The sequence below is a fragment of the Lonchura striata genome, chromosome 4 (assembly GCF_046129695.1).
Source record: "Lonchura striata isolate bLonStr1 chromosome 4, bLonStr1.mat, whole genome shotgun sequence".
Classification (NCBI taxonomy): domain Eukaryota; kingdom Metazoa; phylum Chordata; class Aves; order Passeriformes; family Estrildidae; genus Lonchura; species Lonchura striata.
In genome coordinates, this window is record NC_134606.1 from 13,148,848 (window position 1) to 13,173,244 (window position 24,397).

The 24,397-nt window shown below is 36.3% G+C and overlaps 1 protein-coding gene across 2 annotated transcripts in view; it reads left to right on the plus strand.

The window, feature by feature from the left end:
* The window catches only part of STX18 (syntaxin 18), a 58,107-nt gene that overhangs the window by 32,835 nt on the left and 875 nt on the right, over positions 1–24,397 (plus strand). Inside the window, exons 1-10 of one of the 2 annotated variants that reach the window (XM_021554337.3) lie at positions 465–532; positions 6,290–6,433; positions 9,935–10,050; positions 11,148–11,225; positions 11,329–11,395; positions 14,674–14,789; positions 19,225–19,313; positions 22,342–22,400; positions 23,176–23,245; positions 23,828–23,908. In XM_021554337.3, coding sequence (XP_021410012.1) covers positions 6,396–6,433; positions 9,935–10,050; positions 11,148–11,225; positions 11,329–11,395; positions 14,674–14,789; positions 19,225–19,313; positions 22,342–22,400; positions 23,176–23,245; positions 23,828–23,908 — 714 coding nt within the window. In that variant the 5' untranslated portion in view covers positions 465–532; positions 6,290–6,395. Of the gene's footprint in view, positions 1–464; positions 533–6,289; positions 6,434–9,934; positions 10,051–11,147; positions 11,226–11,328; positions 11,396–14,673; positions 14,790–19,224; positions 19,314–22,341; positions 22,401–23,175; positions 23,246–23,827; positions 23,909–24,397 lie in introns of those variants that run through there. The other variant, XM_021554334.3, reaches the window with a different exon arrangement.

The following is a 24,397-nucleotide window of genomic DNA, read 5'->3' on the forward strand; positions in this document are numbered from 1 at the left end:
AGTACCTTGCCATACAAGTTTTGATAGCTGGACTTGAATATGTGTATCTGATCAGTAAAGAGTTGAAAAATTTCTTATGTGGTCTTCCAAAATGAATTAATTTCCAGAGTGTACATTAAATTCTGGAGTCATTAAATTCTGGATTGACAATTTAGATAAAGTTTTGTGTTACCATGTTTAATATTTTTAATATTTAATATTTACTGTTTAGTTTGTTTTTTTGGGAAGAAGACATGTATTTTTAATACTCTTTTCCAAGCTGGACATTCATATAACAGATCTTTTTTGCATTATTTTTGTATATTAACTGCTTGGAAAATGTGAAAATTCTAGTGTAAAAAAGGAAATTTTATTATTCTATTTAATTATATAATAAGAAATTTGTGAATTCATGTTTGGAGTGGGGAATACTGAACTTCAAATATAAAATAATCTGAAATTTAATTATGATTTTATTCATTTAGATCTCTCATATTGGAAAGCTGAAAGATTTTCTTCTACAACACAGAAAGGATTACATTAATGCTTACAGGTAAGTGTACACTGTGTTTAAATGGGTTTATCTACTATTTATTTATTTATTTATCTTAATGCTTATAAAGTGAAAAGCTCTAAAACCTATAGGCATAATGACTAAAACCAAAACAGAGATTGTTATTGATTGGCTTACTGTGAACCACTATAAGATGGAGCAGTAGTGCTGTCACAAGAAAACAGGGCACCTGAGGATCAGAATTTGAAGGTGATTCAAAACTGCTGTATCTGTTTACTTGTTGGTAACTTTAGCAGTAGGATTTTTAGAAGATTAAAGTACAAATTTACAAGTTGGTGTTTGTAAGAAAAACATAGTATCTTCAGGTCTGCAGATACTAAGTCAAGTTATCATAAGATGCAAATGTTAGTGCAGTCTGTATTTTGGTTAACTGAGTACAAATCATTGTAGCATTTGAGAAATGTAAAATCTGCTTTGTAGTGAAACTTTGTTACATGAAAACTGGGTGAATCAGCCCTGTTTGCAGTCCAGTTCTGGCACAACCCTGACTAAAGCTGAGCTGTTTCTTCAATCAAGGTAGATCAAATACAGCCTAAAATCATTTTGGGTTAAAAGCTTCCTAGGTACCAAATAGAAGTGCTATCCAGACAGATACCCTTTCCCCAGGAAAAGGCAATAAAAATAGATGAGCCAGCTGCTATTCCTGAGGCTCAGTCCATGTTGGAGGAATAGTTTATCTGAGAAACAGCTCTTATCCTGAAAGGGTCTGTCACAGTACCAGAAATACTACCTCATCAGTGGAATCAAAGTGTATTCTGAGTAGGTTATCAGGAGACTTCTGGCACCCTTTTTTGTTTCCACAAGAGTTTAAAAGCTGTGTTTTTCTTATCTTGAAAACAAAACAAAAAAGGAAGATGGCTTCTTTTATAAGTGAGAGGCCATGAGAGATATTCAGTCCCTGCTGGTGAAAATGCTATTTGGGGTTTGCACAGTTGTGTGTGAGGTGGATCAGGGATGCTGTTTCCAAGGAGCAAGTAGAAATAGTGCTCAGCTCCGTGTTATGACTGGCTCTCTGCTTTTCAATGCCTGTAGGAATAGGACATGAACAACACTAGGTGGAGCCAGCAATTTAATACTGACAAAACTGCATGTACTGTGTGAAAACTTCATGTGCATACAGAGGTTGAGAAACTGCAAATAATACCAGTAAGAGCAGTCAGTAGCAGTTAAATTTTAGGTAGTATTTGTATTTTATTAACAGTGGTGTGCATGAAATGGAAGTGGTTAGAGTAAAAATGTGCCCAGATTATTTTGATTTCCAGAAGTTTTTTATGTTCTTTTTGTAAAAAAGTTGCAGCAAGTTATCATGGTAATTCTCAATACTTTCCACCTTCCTCTCCACCCACCCAAGTGTTCATTCAGGAGAGGAAAGAAATGTCATTTACTTTATTAAACCATGAAATAATCCTGCAGATCTCATCTGTGATTGCAGTTGATTTTGTTCTTCATGGCCAGACTTAAATTGCTGATGTTTAATTTGACATTAAAATGTTAAATTCCATATTAGATTACTTGTGCTGCTCTACTTCATGGATTCAAAGAGCATCATAGCATCCGTGCTGTCAGTCTTGCAGTCTTAGCAAATGCCTCAGTCATTCAAGGCAGCAGTTAACAACTCTTCAATACTTAAGTAGTGGGGGCAGTTTTTGAACAATTTAATACTGAAAGGCTGTGCTGAAATTTATGTAGGAAATGTCCAATTTCATGAAAAAATTATTACTCTGTATTTTGTCAGTTCTGCTATTTGTTTTCCCAACTATAGCACAATGTGTAGGTGAAATTGAGCTTTTGAGTTACTAAGTTGTATTATTGTGTGCCTTTTAAAACTTCATTATGTGTTACAACCAGGTTCTTGATTGTTTCTTTGACCTTACCTTTGAAGACTATGAATTCTTCAATAATGGAGTTTTTATTTTTGGCATACATGAAATATCCTGCTACAGAGGGTATGTCTTTAATTCATTTTTAGAGGAAAATTTTTAGCAATGAGAAAGTCAGTAGGAAGAGTGGTTATTTGAAACCAAGGCCCTGACCTATTTTATGAAATAACTACTACTTAAATACCTAAAGTGACTTAGTAATTGCTTATTTACCTTCTTTTTTCTTGATTTGGCTATCACCTACAAAATATCTAAGTGGTAAAACACATTAAATTCCTGATGTAGTGATCTAAATTTGCTGGTTTACAGGCCACTGCACCTCTATATTCTCCTGTTTATTAGGATTTATTTCTTCTCTCTTCCATGTAGGGTTTTTGCCTTCTGTGATAAGGAATTTTTTATCATTGTTTTAACCCCAGCTGGTGGCTCAGCCCTACAAAGCCACTCACTCACTGCCCCCCTAGTGGGATGGGGGAGAGAATCAGAAGAGTAAGAGTGAGAAAACTCATGGGTTAAGTGAGTTTCATAGGGAAAGAAAAAGCCACATACCCAAGCAAAGCAAGGAATTTATTCACTATGGGCAGGCAGGTGTTCAGCCCTCCCCAGGAAAGCAGGGCTCCATCACATGTCACAGTGACTTGGGAAGACAAATGCCATCACTCCAAACGTTCCCCAACCCCTTCCTCTTTTCTTTCCCCATCTTCAGCTGAGCATGAAGCCATATGATCTGGAATATCCCTGTGGTCATTTGGGGTCAGCTGTCCTAGATGTGGCCACTCCCAGTTCCTTGTGCACCCACAGCCTCCTCACTGGTGGGGTGGGATGCAGATTAGGAAAGGCTGTGGCTCTGTGTAAATGCAGCCCAGCAATAACAAAAACATCCCTGAGTTATCAGCACTGTTTCCATCACAAATCCAAAACACAAACTCTGTACTTGCTGCTGGGAAGAAAATTCATTCTGTCCTTAGCAAAATTAGTGCACACAAGTTGATCACTCTTCCTGGAAAAGAGAAGACAGGGACTCTTGAGTCCTGAAGTTGTTAATGAGATGTGGGATTTTTTTTCATTTTTCCTTACTGAGCAAAAACTCCTTTCAGATGAGGTTCCATTTTTAGTATATTGACTGCTATACATTCTGTATTGTTCCTCTCAGTCCATTTGCTATAATGCTTTCCTATACTGCTTTTTACACTGTACTAGGAGAGATCCTGAGTCTTTGGTAACTTGTCTGATGTCTCACCTGTGAACAGCTTGTGCCTTTGCTTTTCATCACGAGCTCCTTCATGTTTTTAATCACTGAGCCATCAAGACAATTAATATGTTGGTGTTAAATATTCTTCAAGAAACTAGCTGTAGTGCCCTAACACCTGGAAATTTGAAATAATCCTCTTTGGATTCCTTCACAGCCATCACAGTTTCTCTGTGGGATCTTTCAAGGTTTGGGCAGTTGAAAGGCCAGTCATTATTCCTACTGTTTTAATTAGACACTGGAAAGGAATTGAGAGAATTATAGATTTTTTTCACAGAACATCTCATACTTAAAAGAAAAATACTTGAGAGAAGAGCTTCCCATCTGGGATTATTAGACATCTAATTAATTGTGTTTTGCAACTGCAGAGATACTTATGTAGTTGATCAGTGTAGCGTAGATGACTTCTGAATAGAAATGTCACTTTTTCTACCAGAAAGGCTGCATGGGTGGCTTTTGATGTATCTTCATTACATGCTTCTGTAGTCCTTCTGTGCAGCTAAGTGTTTGAACATTTGTTGTTAATTGCAAATAATGCGCCTGGAAAAATTATTAACAAATTATCTTTCTGTCTTAAAAATAATGTTAGTGCCCAGTAACTACACCTCCTGCCCTAGCATTTATCTGTCTTAAGCATTTTTCTGTCTCAAGGCAATAAATCAGTTACATCATTTGCCACTTAATAGAAAACTATTGAATGCTTACACAGCATTGTGTGGAGAGCATTTCCTTGTATTTAACAATAAAAGAAGTAGTCATCAAAGGACTCTAAAAATAGTGTTTTACTGACTCCTGTACAATGCCATGCTGCATTCTCTTCTTCACTTAGTCATGTTTTTACAAGAAGTAAGGCTTGCTTTGTTGTATTGAGGTAATAAAACATGTAGGTGATCTATAAAGACTTGTTTCCTGGAAGAATATATTTTTCTGTTCTCCAGGGAATTATTTTCAAATTTTTTTTCTTTTTTAATTACACTGAATTCATATATCACATTTCAGAAATAGTAATTTTTCACAGTAGCATTCTGGAATATCCCAGCAATATTTTACAAAACTGAAAATTCTAATTCAGGTATCCCTGTATTGCTAATTCTATTAGCTGAGGCTTCCACACGGAATTAAAAGACCTATGTAAAAAACATGGAATGTTTTGTCATTTGAATTGAAGTCCTTTTAGCTTGGATTTATGTCAGACAGCATTTGGATGGCAAAAGGCAGTAAATGAAAATGCGTAAAACTTAGTTAAGAAATCAAACAATTTAAAATATACTAGATGCCCAAAGGGAAGAATATGACTGCTGTATTCGCAGCTAAGACTCTTATGGGTGCTTAACACATGGCTAGCATTTCTGTATGGATTTGCTAGACAATATCTGCAGGTGGTAAGTTGGGCAAATCTCTACTATTTTACAACTGATTTGTTTCTGCTTATTGATTCTCTCTCTTTTGTAATACACTGTTGGAGGAAAATCAAATTTTGATTCTTGATTTGTTACCTTTGTTGGATTAGTAAGCAGAAGATATTTTATGTACCAGCAGAATTACTAATTCCCAAAGCTAACATAACACAGGCTTTGCTTCCTTGTGCTTTGCCAGCAAAATAGAATCACAAAAATGTTAGGCTGAAAGGATCATGGCTGAAATATCCAAAAAGAAAATACTAGTGTTTTGCTTGCTTTTAAATATTTATTTCAGTGAAGATTTCATATTCTCATTCTGCTTTTTCCTGTTTCCATATCCATGTTACTAGAATAATGTGTCCCATTGTAATGATGACTTTTTATGCAACAGTATGTTGTTGTGTTTGGTTTATGATCCAATATGATCCCAGATGACTTTCTGAAGAACTGTTCCCTAATCAGTTGTTCCCCATCTCTGTGGGTTCAGATAATTGCTCTTGCTGCAGCAAAGGGCTTCTGACTATTCCTTATTCAAATTCTTCGTATAATTTCTCCAGGCAATATTGTTTGGAATTGAAGTCTTGTTCTCTTGATACAGTTTTAATTTGCTTAACTTTATGCCTCTGAAAGTTTAGTAAGTATATATTCCATTCTCTGAGTTATTAATGAAAGTATTAAATCGCATCAGATTCAGGACAAAATCCTGTGAAACACAGCTCAGTGTTTCCTTCTGTTTTGGTGTATAACTACCCCCAGGTTCAACTTTGCAGTTTCACATTCATATGATGCTTATTTCTTCTAACTCATCTATTCTTCTAATTAATTTGTTCACTTGTGAGAATGTTATGTGAGATGATTACAAAAGCCACACCAAAATATAGCAGTGATTGCTTTTCATCCATCCATAATACCTGTTACTGCATCCCAGCAGTAAATTTTACTGCTTATGACGCACTACTGATACATCCTGGATACTGGTAATCTTTTTGCTTTTTCCTAAATGCTTAAATATTACTTATTTATTCCTATACTTTTCTAGATTGAGTGGTCTGCTAGTCTTCTGCGCTTTTTTTGTCCCTTTAACCCTATTTTCAAAGATAGTTGCTGACCTTCGTCTTTTTACCGATCTGTCATTTGCTTATTCTCTCCTAGTTCTTGCCGGTGAGGATACATCTTGTCATTTGATGCATTTCCCATTTTATTCCAGGGCTGGGTCTCCTGTCTCTGCACACTGTATGAATGTGCATACGCCCTGGGCTTTTTTGGAAGTTGGTTAGTTCCCTTCAAGAGCACAGCTTTGTCACAAAGATAGGATGGATATGCACTTCACCAGGAGCCACTGCACCTTCAGGTACACTTGTGCTATGACCTGGTTCATATAGCTCTCTCTCTCATACAGTTCACTCAGCAGCCTTTTCACTAATACATTATCTGACACTTGCAATTGCTAATTATCATATCAGCAAAGATCTGATCTTTTTAAAATGACAAGAGATATTAAATTTGGCCCAGATGATTTAGAAGCGGTAAGCTACAATGAATAGTAACTGCAGCTTTCAAATGACATTCACGATGAAAGTTAGTGCAAAAAAAAAATAAAGCAATAAACATCTAGAATTAATTCATACCCTGTGTATAATTTTATTTCTCTGTTGAGTAACAAGCCGAGACCACATTCTTAAGTGTTTCTTAGAGTAATGTTTGCAGAGCAGTCTCTTGTTATCACTGACATCCCTTCCCAATTGTGCCTCACCCTGCACTTGATGCACTTGAGTGTGTCCCTGCATGCTGTGTTCCCTTAGGCTTGTCAATAGAAATCAGAACTAATTTGCACTTTGTGTTCTGATCTTTCTATTTGAGCTCAACAAAGCTCAGCTGATCTCTCACTGTATTGCCTACTCTTCCTTTTATGAAGGACAGAATTGCAAATTATAATGTAATTTCTGTATGAGAACTATATTTCATCTGAATTCTTTTCCTTTTTAAGTTTGCATTTTCTCTGCAATTTGACCTACTCATTTTTCTAGACTGAAGAAATCTGCCTACTTGATGGTCACTGTCTTCATTGTACACTTCACCCACTTTTAAAAATCACAAATTAACTGAGTTGCCTTCTAGCCGAAGTTTCTTATGAAGTTTTCTCAGATTGGCAAGGAAGAAAATCCAGAGGAACTTCTTTTCCTCCTTTCTCTGTTCATTTTCTGTGCCTATCTTGCTTGCTTCTATAAAACCTTATTCGCTTGGCTCTTCTTGATTTAGTGATGGAACAGTCCACTGCTGTGATACTGCCAGTGCACTTCTGAGCATGCATTTGAATCTCTTACCTACAAGAAACAGCTGGATTTTTTTCTGTTCAGTTGTTTTTTGTTTGATGTTTTTATGTGGTTTTGGTTTTCTTTGGCCCGTTTTATTTTAATGAATGGTTCCTCTTCCGGTAGAGGATGGTGATTAAATGGATTTTCAGTATAATCTCCGTGTGCAGATTTACTGGGGAATGCAGTGGGGACTTCAGTGTCCTGTTAGTGCTAGTGGATGCCATATGTGTTCTGACATAATGGGATGTGATTGTATGACTCCATTCTTGCCTTCCCAAGGAGGTTGTGTTTCAGGTATCCTTCTCTCTGAGTAGCTTGATCAGATCATGTTCAAAAGCACTGGTACCAGACGCTATGTAAGCTGTAAGCATTTACAAAAGGAAAAGTATTCTGTTTCTTGTTTACTGGATTAAGCTGCATTTTATTAGCTTTGAAGCTGTGAAACTACTATTTAAGAATTTAATCTACCCTGTTTTCCTATCAGCAGCTTGGAAAAGTAACTTAACAACTTCCCAAAGTTAAAAAGCTGTCACAATTATCCTCAGTGTATCACTACCCTACCACTAGTTAAACTGTTAGTAAAAAATTAAGTGTGCCTGAGGCAAGTTTTTTCATATTTACTTCTGATTTAAAAGAAAATTCTGGTTTGTGTTTTGTAATCTTTATTTTACCCTCTTATGTTAAAAAGTGCATGGAAAGGGTAGAGCTCTGCAAATACTACAAAGCTGGGAGGGTTCCAAGAAGCTAGACATATAAACACAGGAACTTTATATCCTGTTCAATAGCAGACCAGCCAGAATTTATTATTGTAATTTGAAATAGAAGAGTGGAGTTTTTTCATCAAGGAGCTGTCATACAGCTGTTACTCCATCCTTATTTCCCACCTAAATCTGTGTGCCCTAAAATGCTCAAGTAACTCTCTAGACTGAGCTCACTGAATGATATTATGAATTATTCCATACCAGATGGTCTTAATGGTCCATTTCTGTCCTGGCCTGTATGGAGATGGATGTAGGAATGGATTTCCTGGCTTTACACATGCTTAGAATTATAAATGGAAACACTACTAAGGAATAAAGAATAATTTTATAACATTTAGAGTAGTTTTAAACAGAGGGGGAAAAAAGCCCTGATAGTTAGATGTCAAATGCATGGCAGTTTTAGAAACAAACACATAAAATATAGAATATTACTTCTAATTAGTTTGTCTTACTGTTTGATAGCTAATCTGTGCTTGCCCAATAAGCAGAAACTAATTTTCAAGTCAGATGAACAATACGCTGATTTTTTATGTAAAATGTGGGATGGGTAGGAGGAGATTTTGGTATAATACTTGAAGACTTCAGAATATAGTTAAAGCTTTGTGGAGGAGATCTGGGCCTGTGCTTGCAGTACACTGATGATGCAGGAGGGAGCTGCTGGGTTTGTATGGGATGAGCTGATGAGACAGGGTTGTGTGAGCTGGTTGTGGGCTTTCCTGTGCTGGGATTGCAGTAGGCACGGGGGAGCTTTGCCATTATTGCAGTGAAATATGTAAGAGATCTCTAAGGATATCAGGCTAAATATTGAAGATCTTCTCTTTTTACTTGTATTACTGCAATAATATAGTTGCATTACACATGAGGAAATTTTCACATATAAAAAAAATAATTTCATATGCAGGTATGAGTTAAGATTTTCTTTCCTTTTTTAAAGAGCAGATATAATAGGCTGTGATCACTACATCACCATGAAACCCAAGATGAATTTTTTTTTGCTGTAGCAGAGTTTTATCCTGCCACTTATGGCTGTGGAAACACTGTTAAGTACCTTTATACAGTATGCTTTTCTGCTGGTAACCTACAGTGAATTAATATTTTAAGGACAGTACTCAATTTTTATTAATTTAGCAAATGTTATTAATTTTATTAATTTAGCATTAGAAAGATATAATAGTAGCATTAGAAAATACTAAATGGATAATGTATAATCTAAAATTGAAATAACCAATTGGAACAGGTTTTAATAAATACTGCAGTCAAATTGGTATTATAATTGTGCATTATTTTCCAGTATTCTTCCTGTAGTTTGAATTTACAGTTTCATAGTACAGCTACTTTAAAAAGGAAGCATTGTATTTAGGGTAGTGAAAATTCCTTTTTTTGTACTTCTTTCAGTATTTGAGCTATTCCTTTATCTTAATTGGTTTTGTGTTTTTAGGACACTTTATTGGAATAAGTACCAAGAACAATGATATGTATTCTAGCTGTATTTTCTCCTTATCTGCTCTGTGTTTGGTTATGTACAAGATGATAGGAGATACTGCTTTTTCTACATACTTTACTAGTAAAAGTGTTCTAAAAAAAAGCCTTCCAACTTTATAGGAGTGGCATTTTTATCAGTAGTAGTTACTGTACTTTTTATTACTTTTTCTGTCAAAAAATCAGTGTTGCAGAAAAGTTCTTACACAGGTGGTGAGTTGCAAGAAGGTCTAAAGTGTGTGCTTGTGGATGTTATGTTTTGGATTTTTTAAGTGACAAGTTTGTCTTCTTTCTCAGCCATATCATGTCTGAGTATGTGAGGATGACGGATACAGAGCGTGACCAGATAGATCAAGATGCCCAGGTGTTCATGAGAACGTGTGCTGATGCCATTCATCAGCTCAGAACAGAAGGTAAACTAAAGCAGCTCTTACATGTCTTTTCTAGTTCTTGATGAAGGCTAAGGTAATGCTGCATGTTGGTGAATATTCATGAGTCTTAAATGCTTTAGGAAAAAGATGGGGGAGGTCTTGTTGCATTTTTGTTTACATTGGTGTAATCCCATTGGCTGATTAGTACTGTAATTCCATTTTCTTTAATGATAGTGGAAAGAGAAGATACAGCATAGAATTGTGTTTGTGTTCAAATACACCAGTTAACAACTGTAAAAAAGAGTCTTAAATATTTGTTGCTTGAGTAGTAATTCAGCACTGTGGCATAGAGGCCTAAAGCAAAGCTCTCTAGATTTGATGTTTGTCTTCTACTAGCTTGTCTACCTGTAAGGTATTACATGTATAATACTTCCAAGTTAGAGATAATTAAATAACTTTAACAGAGTCCTGGTAGATTAAAAGTGTTTTTAACAACTTGAATATGGGGTCATACCTGTAGGACACTATCTTATGAAAGTCATAGAGAATTTCTGTCTTATCATTTTCAAGTTGACTTGCTGCATCTCTGTATTTTATTGATACACAAAAGATTTTCATCAGTTTTAAAATGCCACCTAAATATAGTTGTAGCATTATTCAGAATCACTGAATGTCAGTCATGCATGGGAACTGCATAGTATAAAATGAAAAGTATCTATATATGTGAATTAAAAGGATGTTTGACACAGTAAATCCCAAAAATTTCCACATAGCCTATGCACCAGAAAATTTGGACAAGTTGAATAATTTAAGCAAGTTAAATCTCTAGATCTATTTTTCTGTTCTTAGCTAGATGCTGCCTGTTCCTGTTTAGAGTTTATTTGACATACTAGAACCCTGTGGCATATATAAAAATACTATAAGACTAGTTATTTTCAGTTTTTGGTTTGTTGTAATGACTTGCTGTTTTAGAGAATCTATATTTAAATATAGCTATGTTTAAAAGAAATACTAATATGTAACATATATAAAATTTGACTAAGCTTTTATGTGACTTGCATATCAACTGAAAGTGCAAACTGTTGTGGAATTCAGTAGGAAGTTAAAAGATTGGTTTATATTTTTCTTTTGTATTTCAGCACACAAGGGTGTCCAGTCTGCTCAGGTGAAGGAGCACAGAACAGCTGTCTTGGACTTCATTGAAGATTACCTAAAAAGTACTTAGTATTTACTGAATAATTAGAAATGGATGATTGCATTTTCCAAGAAAGGAATCTTGCTCTTTTAACCTGAAATTTTGTTTACTGCTGTCTTTAACAGGAGTGTGCAAGCTGTATTCTGAACAAAGAGCCATCCGAGTTAAGCGAGTGATAGATAAGAAGAGACTGTGAGTAGTGTCAAAAAAGAGTTTAACTGTGCCTTTCACTTGTAGGACATTCAACAAAACCATTGTTCATGTTTATATTCTAAGGAGATTTTTTTAATGTAAGTTTGTGGTTGGATGAGCAACTTCTGCAGTCAACAGGTGCATTCCAGGGTTCTTTACACTTCAGGCATGTGAAGTCAAGTCTGAAAGTGGCAGAATGCCATTACAGTGTTGTAGTCTCATTTAGGTAAAGGATAAAGGCACCAAATCAGTAAAATGTGGGTTAATAAACCTATTTTACTTCTACAAATTCACAATTTTTTTTTGCTTTTTTTAAAGGTCCTGTCTTTCTGCTAAACAAGTGACTGTGTTGTTAATAAATGCTACTTGAGATGGCAGATGTTCATGGCAAGCAGAAACATGATGAAAATAAAATGCTAGAATGTAACTTCTGAACTGAAACAAGAGCTTCCACTTTCTATAGTGGCACTTGTTAAGGCTGCTAATGTAGGACTGAAAATGTCTAGGAGACATTAAAAGTGATTGCTTGCTGCCTTTTTGGTCTGGTGGAATTTTATTTTCAGTCAATTTTCAAACCCCATACTTCTTCACTTTCTTTTTCCGCATATTCCCAGTTGTGAGAATGTTGGGGAAAGGAGGCAGGTTTGCAATTTATTTAATACCTAGAATGTGCACATAAATAAATAAATTCTTGAGCGTTTTTCCAAGACTTGATGCTGGTTTATCAGTTAGGTGTTTGGGTTGATCAGCTACAGTTACAGTGAACCCAGAGAGCTGTTTTCAAAAGTTCCTCAGTGTATTTTATTCAGAATTATTCAGCCTGATTAAGCACAATTAGATTCACTCAAATATATCCTCATGAGACATAAATGGTAGTAAATGCAGAGGATCAGACCACAACCAAGAAAACAAAATACCCCAAACCACTTTTGAAATTTGGTAAGAAGTAATGAGAGAAAAGTAAAGCATTGCTGGTTTTGTAGCTCCCACACCATTTCAGATAAAAAAACCAACTATACAGAAACAAACTGTGTGATATTTTTAAAGTGTAAAAATACCGAATCTTATCAGTATTCTTCATGGGAAAGAGCTTCAAAGAAAGAGAGCATTGTTCCTGCAGTCAAAACAGTAGCTCATGAATACCAACTCTTATGTTGGTTAGTACTCTTACATTACTCTTTCCATGTGTAATCCCAGGTTCAGGATTTCTCAGATGAATAAACAGAGAAAAATCCTCAATTTGATGCATTATTTCAAAAGTTAGAGTGCCACTTAGCTAAAGAGCAATAAGGCATTAAGAATCAACCCAAAAGATACACACTTTTTATTGGAGGGTTTCTCTATGCCTCTCTTCATGGATGCAAGAACTAGAAAACAGATGTTGACCAGGTGGAGTCTGTATGCATTGCAGATGTGATGTAATGGCTGAATTGTCATTTAAATTAAAATTTAATTCAAGTAAATCACAGGGCATAACCCAATCTTTATTATGACTTAAAGAAAAATAGTGTCATTGATTTGTAACTTCCCTGAGGATTTCAGCAGGTGCTTTATGTGATAAGAACATGTACCCTCTCTTAAAAGAATGAGGTATCCTTTAAACAGTACATCCCAGACACTTTGTTCCTTTTAAATTGAAAGTTTCCTGTATTCCTATACTGTGCACAATAAGGACAACAAACAATAAAGGAATATGTTTCTTTAGAAATATATTTATCCTAGTGCAGCTCTTCTTTCCTGCAGTTTAGTCAATTCATTAAAGTATGTGCATATCAGACAATACTGAAAAGTTTGCCATAGAAATTTATTTCATCATGTTTCCATCTATATTGACAACTATCCTAAGCTCTTCAACAAATTGTGTGGATGTTACAATTTTCTTACAGAGGTTGCCTTTATGTATTCACTCACATTTTTTGATTTAAAAGTTCTGCTGGTTGGGACTAGTTTTGCAGAAAGAAAATATGAGAAATAGAAACACAAGCATTTTTTTCGTAAAGGTACTTGGTTGTGATTTTCAATTTTAATGTTTATTGGTATTCAAGATTATATTTAATTTCAATTTTAAACTTCTTTTTCCATTAGAAGATTTGGTGAATTATTTATGCAGTTATTCAAATCAAGCTTATATTTTTGTTACCTGGGAAACTGGTGTTTTATTAATATTAAAACTATTACTTGAACTGCACAGATATGTAGATAAGTATTTTTTTTCTTATTATTATACAGATTTGAGAGGGAGGAGATGAGAGAATTCTTCTCTGTAAAATTACCAAAAGCCCAGTACTTGTGGAGGTTTTATCACTAGAAACGGTTCCCTGCTACTGTTAAATAGCAATAGTTCAGTGATGACAATTGCATTATATTCTTGTTTTCACAGAATTTTCTAATTATGAGTTAGAATTTAGACACAATGCAAAGAAGGAACACAAAACAGCAACACCTTCTGTTAGGCACAGGGGAGAATTGCAAATCATAATGAGATTAACTGTTGATTATATTTGAGAGGGTAGGAAGTTATAAAGGGTAGGGTGGAATCACCTAGCACAGCAGGTGATTCCACCCATTGGTTTTTGGTTCTTTACCTTCTCCAACAGCATTACTAAACATTTAACTGCTTGCTATGTAGCAGTTACAGAATTAATTGTAGATAGCAATAAACCATGGATATTTACTGGAAAAAATACTTTACCCCTAATTTTCAACATTTTTTGATGCCGCACTGCAACATACTTGAGAAGTACTTAATATATAATCACTGAATAAGCTTCTCCTGTTTTGCATTGCCTTTAGATTAAAATTACCTAATAGGGACTTAGAAGTAGTATAAGAAAGCTAATTCTTTTGTATAGCCTTTATGATAATTGAAAATATAAAGTAAAATTATCATTAGTATTTGAAAAAAATAAAGAAGTAGTACTTGGCTATTGCTACTAAAAATTTTTCATATGACCTAAATATTGGCTTTTAAAAAAAAATTACTGTATTTTTGAAAGGCAGTTTAATAAAGTGTCATTATTTTTATGCTGTAGCCTTCAATATTCTCAACTCTGAGCATGTGGTGCATTTTGTTCAGGAATATTATTCATGCTTTCTTTGCCTTTGTAGCACTATTTCAGTAACAAGTTGCTAAGTACATTTTGTATCTTGATTGGAAAATCTTAAATGTGAAGTTGACAAGAGTTAAAGTATTGAATTTAGTAATGTGTGTTTTCTCTCATGTTAAGAGAAATACATCTGTGTAGTACCAGTTAAATCATAGCCTCTTGTACTTCTAGGTCCAAACTTGAACCTGAGCAGAGCAATGTGTCCAAATCATCTCTTTCCGCTGAAAAATCTTCACAGAGTCCTTTAGAGGATTCCGAAGAAAAACTTTCTGCTGAGGAAAGCAAAGGTAGGAATAAAATGTAGTTACATTTTACTTTTTGTAGCAAGTACCTAAGTGGTTCTCTGGTTGGTAGTATATCCTTCACTTTAGAAGGGCCAATTGCTGTGACTGGCATGTTTTCCATTTTCATCTTGCTTGAGCTGATCGGGCTTCTGTGAAGCATACTGTGAGACTGAGAAAGAAAATCTTAAACTTTCTGACTTGCCAGCTAAAGAAGTCATACGCTTTGCTGAATTCTTCATCCACTTAATAACCTCTTTGTGAACTCTTTTTTCTTAATTTATTTTTATCAATATCGTATCTTCTGAAATTTGTCTGATTTTTCCATATTCCTTTCATTGAATGCAAGGAATTAGAAAGTAGGTCAACGACTTTCTTGGAACATTCTGTAGTTTTTAAGCACAGAGACCTTGAGTTGGACACTCCTACAGTAGGAATTCAAAGGTGGAAAATGCTCACACAGAGGAGGTTATTGGCTGGTCAGATCTAGTAGTTTTGGAGCTTTCTTCTTGACAGCATTGAGTTACCCTGCTGGGAGAATTTCATCTCGTCTTTCAGGGGGCAGGACATACCCAGAAGTCCAAAGCAGTGTCTCTGACCCTGGGGTCATTTCAAATGGTGCAGATCTTGATGGGGTTTGTGAGCATTGGTTTTCATTCCTGGTTGCTGCTTCTTAGGCTGAGGGGTAGAAGCCATTTCAATTCTCTAGCCATTTCTGCCTGTCCTGGGATGTGGATGCTGGCAGAGCTTTGGAGCTAAGTGCCTTTTGGAGTACTACCACTATGCAGGTGATTTCAGGTTTCATACCTAAAGAGAAATACTGTTTCTGTGATTCTGAAATTGCTTTCCCTGGCTTGAGGTCTCCCACTTGTGTTATCTAAAGAAGACCAAGGTACCCTGTGATTTTTATCAGGAATTTTTTTCCTTCTAATTACATTACATTGTGATAGTACTTGGTCAGGATAGAGCAAATGCAATTGTTGGCCATATTATTCTGATAAGCAGTTGTTGTTTCTTTAGTGATTTTTATTAAGAGTTAAGTTCCTCTGTTAGTTGATTCCAGGGCCATACAGAGGGTGGATTCATGTGAAGTGGGTGCTCCACTTCTGGATGAAGTATCTAACACTGAATTAGCTCACAATGTGTGAACAACTTCATTTTCTGATAATGGCTTTGCTTATCTTCCTAACCAGTTTGTACTTCTGCAGCCCTATCAGTGTGCCTTTTTCCTCCCCCCACACTGAATTTATCATAAGAAGCACAGGTTTTGATTATGTGCAGTGCTTACCTTTTTATAGTGTGTCATAAGTGATGCAGCACACAGGCACACAGATGAGTTTCACCTTAACCTGTTATCAGTGTTTTGCAGCTGTGAGCTGTGGCACTGGAGAAGCAGCAGCATAGTAGCATCCTCATTGCCTTGTGCTCTTTCCTTGTTACCGAATGCCCCTGCAATTTCTGGAAGTGTGCACTCCCACTACATCATGTTATTAAAATTTTTAGCTCCAAAAATCTGTGCCATACCATGGAAAATACTGTTCCTTGGTTGCCTTGGACACAGCAAACCAGTGCAGTAAATAGAAATGCAGCTATTTTATTATGCAGTAATTTTGATTACTCCAGTTCTCCCTTTCATTAGTTTTTGCTTTAATCTTTATGAGAAAGTAGGGGTCCTGCCACACAAGTGGTGCTGCTGCAGTAGTTACAAGGGGTTGCTGACCAGACTTTGAGAAAACTATGGAACTTGTATATCAAAATAAATCTGTCTGGAACAGTATGCAAATGTACACAGCCTGTGATTCTCACATAAGGGTAAGTGCTGGTTGCTGCTGCTTATAGGAATCAGCCTTGTGACTTTGCTGGTAGGTGGTAGTATAATTGTGAAAATAACATGAACAAGATGACTGGGAAACAAGAAGCTCAGTTTCAATCTTACAGCTTTTGATTTATACTTTTTTTTTCAAGTAACTTTTCAAATTTTTAGGAAGTCAGAGAAATGCTTGCATTTTCAAATCAGCTCTTTCATCTTCAGGATGTTGGTGGTTTAGAGAATGGTGATAATTTGTTTTCATGAATTACCCATCAGCAGCATGCCTGGGTCTCTTGTGTTAAATCTCATCTGTAGAGATACTTTTGAGAGCAGCTTGTGGTTCTGTCCTTAATTTGAACACTATGATGGACAGCTGAATGTGCTACTTAATGTGCTGAAGCACAGCTTGGGTTTTGTCTGTTTTTTTGGCAGAAACCAAAGCAAAATGTGATTACCTTTGTTTTGAGGCAAAGCACCTGTTTACATTAGAATTATAGTAGACATGCCTCTTGGTAGGAAAACAGTCTCTCTGGAGAATGCTTTTATATACTGGCAGTATTTATTTGCATATTACAAATTTGACATTTAGTTCATGGAAATAAATGTAAATAATGAGTAGCTTTTGAACTGGTCCACAAGCTTAGCAGCTGTCTCCTTTCAGCATGGAAAAAGGTTCAGAGGATTTGATCATTATTTTATATCTCTGTCACGAGTTAACTACTTCTCTTTCTGAAGTAAAAATGTAGTTTGGTTTTTGCTGGCTGAATTGCAGGAAAGCATTAATGTCAGCTCCATGAAAGCTGCAGAAAGCCCAAAACATACCACAGTGACAGGACGAACCCTGGGGAGATACATGTTTCTTGCTTACCTCTTACCATAAATATATTTGCTTATTAGCCATCACATTGGATACAGGTGCTGTTTTTTAACAATGCTGGCAGGGCCTGAAACTAATTGGTTCCTCTGGGTTTTATATTTTTTTTTTTCTTCAGAAACTAATTATCCTCTTTTGTTTGAATACAGTAAACAATTTATTGTAATTTTGATATAATGTAAATACATTGATTACCTAAACAAGTAAGTTTTGTGATTCTGTGAAACAGATTTGAAATACTGATAATACCCCATGGATAAAAATAGTTGGATGCTTTCTAAACAATCTTTAAAGAGATTTTTGGGTTTATATTATACTACGATAAGAAGGAACTGATGTATTTTTTGGCTTGGTGTTGTTTTTTTAATAAATTTATTATATTCCTTATCTGTATCCCCCATTTGTAGCAATGTCATTGTTTATGTATCCTGGTTAGGTTGCTGGGAGGCCAAAAAAAAAAAGTTTATAAAGGAGACATACACAATACTCTTTTACAATATTGATGTTTTCAAGAGTTTGTACAAATACTATCATGGAGAATAAAAAGGGAAATTTTCTCCTTGTATCTCTTTTCATATATGTGTTTATAAATAAGACTGCTCCTTTCAGAGGCTTCCCAAGACAAGTTAGTCCCTGAAAGATGATGCATTAGTGCTGCTTAAAAAATTGAAAAAAATTATGTCTAGGAAGTTATAGCAAAACAAATTAGAATATACATATATGCTTAAAAGATTGACTGGAATAAATAGGAAGTCTAAAATGTATGAAAACCAAGAAACTAAATATTTCTGTGTTTTAATTTGCAGCCTGCATCTGATGCCTCAAAGCAGGTTGAGGGTTGATCCATTGTGGGGTGGTACAGATCTCTCTTGGGTTTTTTAAGATTGTTACAGCCAGTGGGAGAAGAGAGGCCCTCTCAAGGCTGCAGTCTTACCAAGTTTTGCTAGAACAGCTTCAGAAACAGTAGATTCCTGCAGTACAGTTTCTTTTCTCTCTTCTAACTTCTTCCTTTATAACCAGAAGTATATAATTAAACCTAAAATTAAATCTTCCAGAAGGGAACATTCCAGAAATAGCCCTTCAAGATCTTTTATGCCCAACTCATACAAAGATTTATGCAGATTAATAGCTTTAATCAAAGGGAAAATACTACTGAAATGAATGAAGCAGCTTTGATGTGCTATGGTTAATTTGTGGGGTTGGAGCTGATTCCTGTTATATGCTGGAAGACCCCTTCCACAGTGTGGTGTGGGATTTGCACTGTAATAGGAGGTTTAATCAGCATGACAAAAATCGAGTTCATCTGTGAGTTTTGCTCAAAACATCCTTGAGATTCTGTCTTTGGTTCCTGAAAGAGGAGCTGGTGGTTCTGTCACGTCTTACTGGAAGATAATACTTTGCATATAGGCTTTCAATTTGAATATTGTGTGGTTTTATCTGTTAAAAGACAACTGCTACAGTATTTTGTGCCCTAAAAGTTCTTAGTGCATTATGAGTTGTTGTACATCCTTCTCAGTGTGTTAATGCAAATCCCTTTAGTTCACAAAATGAAACCTACATGAAGACTTTTGGCCCTGTTCAGAAATCAAAGGTTATTGATGCAATTTTGTGCTGTAGACACAGGCTGAATCTCAGTAACTGACAATGGAGATACAGCAATTTCATGACCAGTCTAACATGGATGAAAAATGATTTTGACTTTTTATTCAGTGCCTTGTATTATTCAGTGTCTCAAGTGTTTGGTGGTTCTTTTACAGACAGGAATTTGCCCGATGCCCAAAGTAACCTTGGATTATGGGGGGACAGCAGAGGTGAAGATGAGCTGTCACCTGAAGAAATACAAATGGTATGTTTATCCTGTGTCTAATTGTCCATTTAATTGTATTTTCTGTTGTATTCACATGTGATAAAAAAAGAAGTACAGATTCACCTAAATTAACTTTTAATACTTTATGCTTGCTTGTGACTTCCTGGTTCTTCTGGTAGCAGCTAAAATTTTAAAATGCTACAAAATATTTACATGGAGACATGAAATTAATAAAAAACATCTTTCAACAATTGAAATTAAAATTGTTTTCTACCATTACAATTACCAACTGCTTTGTTTAGTCAGTAAACAGTAGAAGTCAAGGCAATATCAGAAGAATCATTATGAAACTTCTGAAAGAATAAATTGTTTGCCCTTTATTCTTTGATAGTTTCTAGAATACAAATAGTTGTACTGCTTAACTATTATTGTGAAGGTATATTTCATTTTATTTCTTTTTATGGTTTTGTTATCAAAATCAGATTTGTTTTCTAGAAGGAATAGCTACAAGATGTCTGCCACCAAAGAATTTCATTAATTTTAACATTTTTGCATTTCTCTGCTATCAGCATGTTTATAGATGGATCCAATTCAGCTTACATTAGAATAGGAAATTTCTGACATAGGCATGATTGCTGACAGTCTGTCAGATTTTTTGATATTCCTAAAATTAATCATTTTGTACATTGCTCAAAATTCATAGAAAACCTCTCTACATTAGCACACACCTCCTTGGGTTTATCTAAAGAAAGAAAAACTGCTTTCAGTCAGTATCTGTGCAGGTATCAGAACAGTGAGCTTTATAGGGCAGAGGGCTGCAGCAGTATGACTTTGTGAAGCTTCCTTGGCAGTGATTCGAGGTGTTCCCAGACATAGCACACATCATTCTTCCAGTCAGAGATGAGTAAGTTGCACGTAATTATGGTATGGCTTGTTAGAGAGAAAATGTTCTTTAGAGGCTGCCCTGTGTGCTCTCATATTGTTCTTGAGTGCCAGTCTAAAATCTAGAGGCTTACTCCTGCTTTCTGTTTTCTTTTAAAAGATAATTCTTTATATATTTTGATTCCCTTTTCTTTAGACTTAATACTGTTAGGCCCCTTGCTGCCAGCTTCCAGTGAAACAAGGGAAATAAGAGTTGGGGATGATGGCTCTGACAGGACCTTCTGACTGAAAACTAAATGCAGGTTGTGTTTTGTAGGCTTGGGATCATTGGAAAAGAAGTCTCCTCTCTGACAGGGTTTTCCAGCTTTGGACCAGACTGCCCAGGGAAGTGGTGGAGTCACCATCCCTGGTAGTGTTTAAAAGACATGTAGATGTGGCACTTAGGGACATGGTTTAATGGTGGCCTTGGGTTGTTATCTTGATTTGTAAGATCTTTTATATCCTAAACAATTTTATGAAGAGGATAGATCTATAAACTGCTGTGTTTGCTTTAAACTGGGATGGTTTGTGTTATATCATACTTAGCAAATCCCCAGTCATGGTTCCATGAGCCTTCATGTAGATAAAATAATGAATTAAAGCTCTGTCATTGCTAAAACACCAATTCCTATCAGAATTTTACCCTCAGGGAAGAGATGGACATTATTCAAAATGTTTGTAGGCCTACTGCATGATTTACACAACAGATTTTACTTTATAACTCTGAATACAGGTATATTAATGTTTTTTACAGTTATTGTGAGCAAATGTCTTGTGATTGCATTGAGTGGGAAAAATCTCTCTCCTGTTTGGAGTCGTGCAAATATCTACTTTTCTATGACTTCAGCTTTTTTTTGGTCGGTTGGTTTTGTCTTAAATTCAGGGACAGCACATCTAATGACTTCTCTCATGGAATAACTAAAAGGAGTGGTGATTATTTCTTTCATGCCTTGGATTTTTAGTCATTATTAAGCAGTTTGTCCCTTTGGTAACAGAATATTTCACTGTCATAAAAGAGGCTACTTCAATAAGCCATAAATCACTGAGCTATACTGATTGTTGGAGCTTGGTTTATGTTCTCATCATGTAAATCCCTTTGTGACACAGTGGTGTAGGATGTGTTCAGTGCTCAAACCCTTTGTTCAATTGCCTGTTTTAGCATATCTTAACTGCTGTCTGTGCAGGCACTCCATCAGCCATGATTTCAAGTTGCAAAGATCATTTAGCAGTTTAAAAGGCAATCTGTGCCAGTGGAAGGTTTTAAATATCGAAGGGAGTTTTTAAAGACTGCTTTCTCAAGTGGATTTGTGCTATTTGTAAAGGATTAAAGTCATTCACTGTTTCTTTACTGAAAATTTGTCTTCTCAATTAGTTATCATCTGTTTTTTTAAGGCAGTAAAATAGGGGATTTCTAATGTTGAATATTTGTACAGACACATTTACAGAAGTCAGAAAAAAAATTGCAGCATGGTGGCCCCACTTATTCACACAAGGGCCAACTGGCAATCACAGCACTAAATCTTGTGGCTCTATTGCATTGCTCTGTGCCTTGGCTTTGTTGTGAGGTGACTCCACCAGAACCAGACATGCAACGGTCATGAATGTAAAGCAGTGCAGTGATGAAGCACCTTTAGTCATCTGCTGCTGTGAAGTACTAGAAAATAAATATATTTTAGGCAATTATATTTTAAAAAATGCTCTGCTCTGTAGGTGGTGTCACTACATACAGTGACACTTGAATGTATTGCAACACTGGTATTTATTTGACAAAACCATTGGATCTTTAGAGTGGAAATCAATGGAACTGTGCAGTATGTTGCTCTCCGTTCCCTTTCAATTCATGGAGCTGTGCACCTTCCCTGAGACCTCTACCCCACAGTGAAGGCAGCAGTGCCCAGTAACTTTCCTCTTAGACTGTGGAATCCTTTAACCCAGGAGAGAAGGCTGTTCTTACCAATGAGGTAGGCAGTGAGCCTCTTAATGCAAAAAGAAAGAAAAGGTTTTTCTTCATTCTTTATGATAGAAATTGTCAAAACACTACCCTTTCTCTGTGAGATGTACTGTTACCCTTCTTCAAACACATACCTGTCATTTCAGACTTACTTCTGTAAATTTTGTGTGTCATTTCCTTCTGCCCTTTTTCCAGTTTGAACAGGAGAACCAGAGACTTGTTGGTGAAATGAACAATCTCTTCGATGAAGTCAGGTACAGTTTTCTGTCATTTGACAGACAGTGGCTTGTGCTGGTCCCATGCCCCAGTCAGCCCCCAAGTGCAGGGCATTGGCTGCAGGACACCTGCCTGCTCCTGCTGCAGTGGTGTGGGAGGAGCTGGGACAAATCCCCAGGGCCCAGGAAAGGAACCGTGTGCCATCTCACAGTGTAAAGAATGGTAGCACTGGTTGCATTTGCAAGGCTTACATTATCCCTTATCCCCATTTTAAAGTACTGGATTTTCCATTTCTGTCCTGTTGTCTGCTGGATATCCAGATGGCAGTAGGGGAGGTACCACTGCTGACCCCATGCAGAGACAGCACTGGTGCCATTCACTCTCCCCAGCTGTGCAGAACACCCAAAGGGCTACTAGAGCTAGAAATGGACTTCTGGGCAGCAGTCCTAGGCAAGGTGAACTGCACATACCATATGAAGTAGCATATTAAAAGGGTGTGTCAAAATCAACTGCTTAAAGCCCAGCATGGATGTTACTATATGAAATGAAAGAAGGGAGACAGGTGAAAACCCCTGGCAGTGAAAGCTGCTCACTGAGCATTTCTGGGGGTGCCTTTCCTAGGGCTACACTGTGGACTGCTTGTCTTCCAACCAGGCACTGTCCAAGCCCTAGTCCCAGGCTATTGCTGCCTCACAGACAACTGACAAACAGTGCCCTCCTGAGCAGCCACTTACTGGGCTGGAGAGTCTGAATCTGCAGCAGCAAGACATGTTTGAACTAGTTTCTAATGGAGTATTTCTGTTCTTTGCCAAGACAAATTGAAGGAAAAGTGGTGGAAATCTCCAGATTACAAGAGATATTCACCGAGAAAGTCTTGCAACAGGTTAGTATAATTTAATACTGCAGCAGCAAATACAACTTGAAAATTTTCTTGAGGGCATTTTGGTCCTGATTGCCAACTTGTGAACAAAAAAATTAGCAAATCTTCAATACAAATGTGAAGGAAAATACTTTTGTTTTTCAAAATCAAGGTATTTACTGTTGTTACTTACTAGTATGGACCAGGAAAGGAAAATGAGAGGTATGTGTTAGAAAGATTCCTCTGCCTCAGAACTGGTGTCCTGTTAAACATGTTATGTAAGAGCATCCATTTTGGAAATGTTGGCACCTCTTTCAAAAGAGCTGGGAAAAATCAGACAGATTACCTTTGACTAGACAAATGGGAGACTTCCTGTCGGTCTTGGTGGCTTCCATTCAGGTTCATAAAATCACTGATAAATAAATTACAGCTTTAATGTATTACTCTCTGCCTTTGCATCAATGAAACAAAGATGTTAGTAATATCATGTTTTATTTTACTTTTGAGTTCTGCTTGTTCCCCAAGTCCTTGGAAATGTTCTTGGTTTTTATTTTTTTTTTTGTAGCATTCATTACTATTTCTCAATTTTATTTCTTTTTTAAACAGGAAACTGATATTGACAATATCCATCAATTAGTTGTGGGTGCAACAGAGAATATAAAAGAAGGCAATGAAGACATAAGAGAGGTAATATCTTGAAGCTGTGTTTTAGACTCATTTCTCTTAACTTTCTGGTTTTTCCAGGTGTTGTTTTAAAACAGCACGTGCAAGCTCACCCATGGGTCTGGTGCAGTGTGTGCTGGGTGTCAGGACAGGGGTTTGGGAAAACTCTTCCAGGTAGCTGAGCTTCTCAATAGTTCACACTTGCTAAGCATGATCTGAATAGCTACACAGGACTGCAGAAATCTACTTGGCCTCAGCAGTTTTTTTAAACATGAAGGTCACCTGGCTTGCATTTAAGCACCTGTGAAGTTTTTTTAAAAAAAAAGAAGGGGAGGGGGGCAGAAATTGCAGACTACCACTATAAGACAGTGCTGAAATGGTTGAAACAGAATGCTGAGTGTTAGCAGAAGAGACTCTGAACACCTCTTGCATGCTCCTACTAAACAAACCTCTTTCACTCTTACTAAGTAGCAGGAAAGGATATTTTATTTTGGGAACTGAGATTTCAGTAAA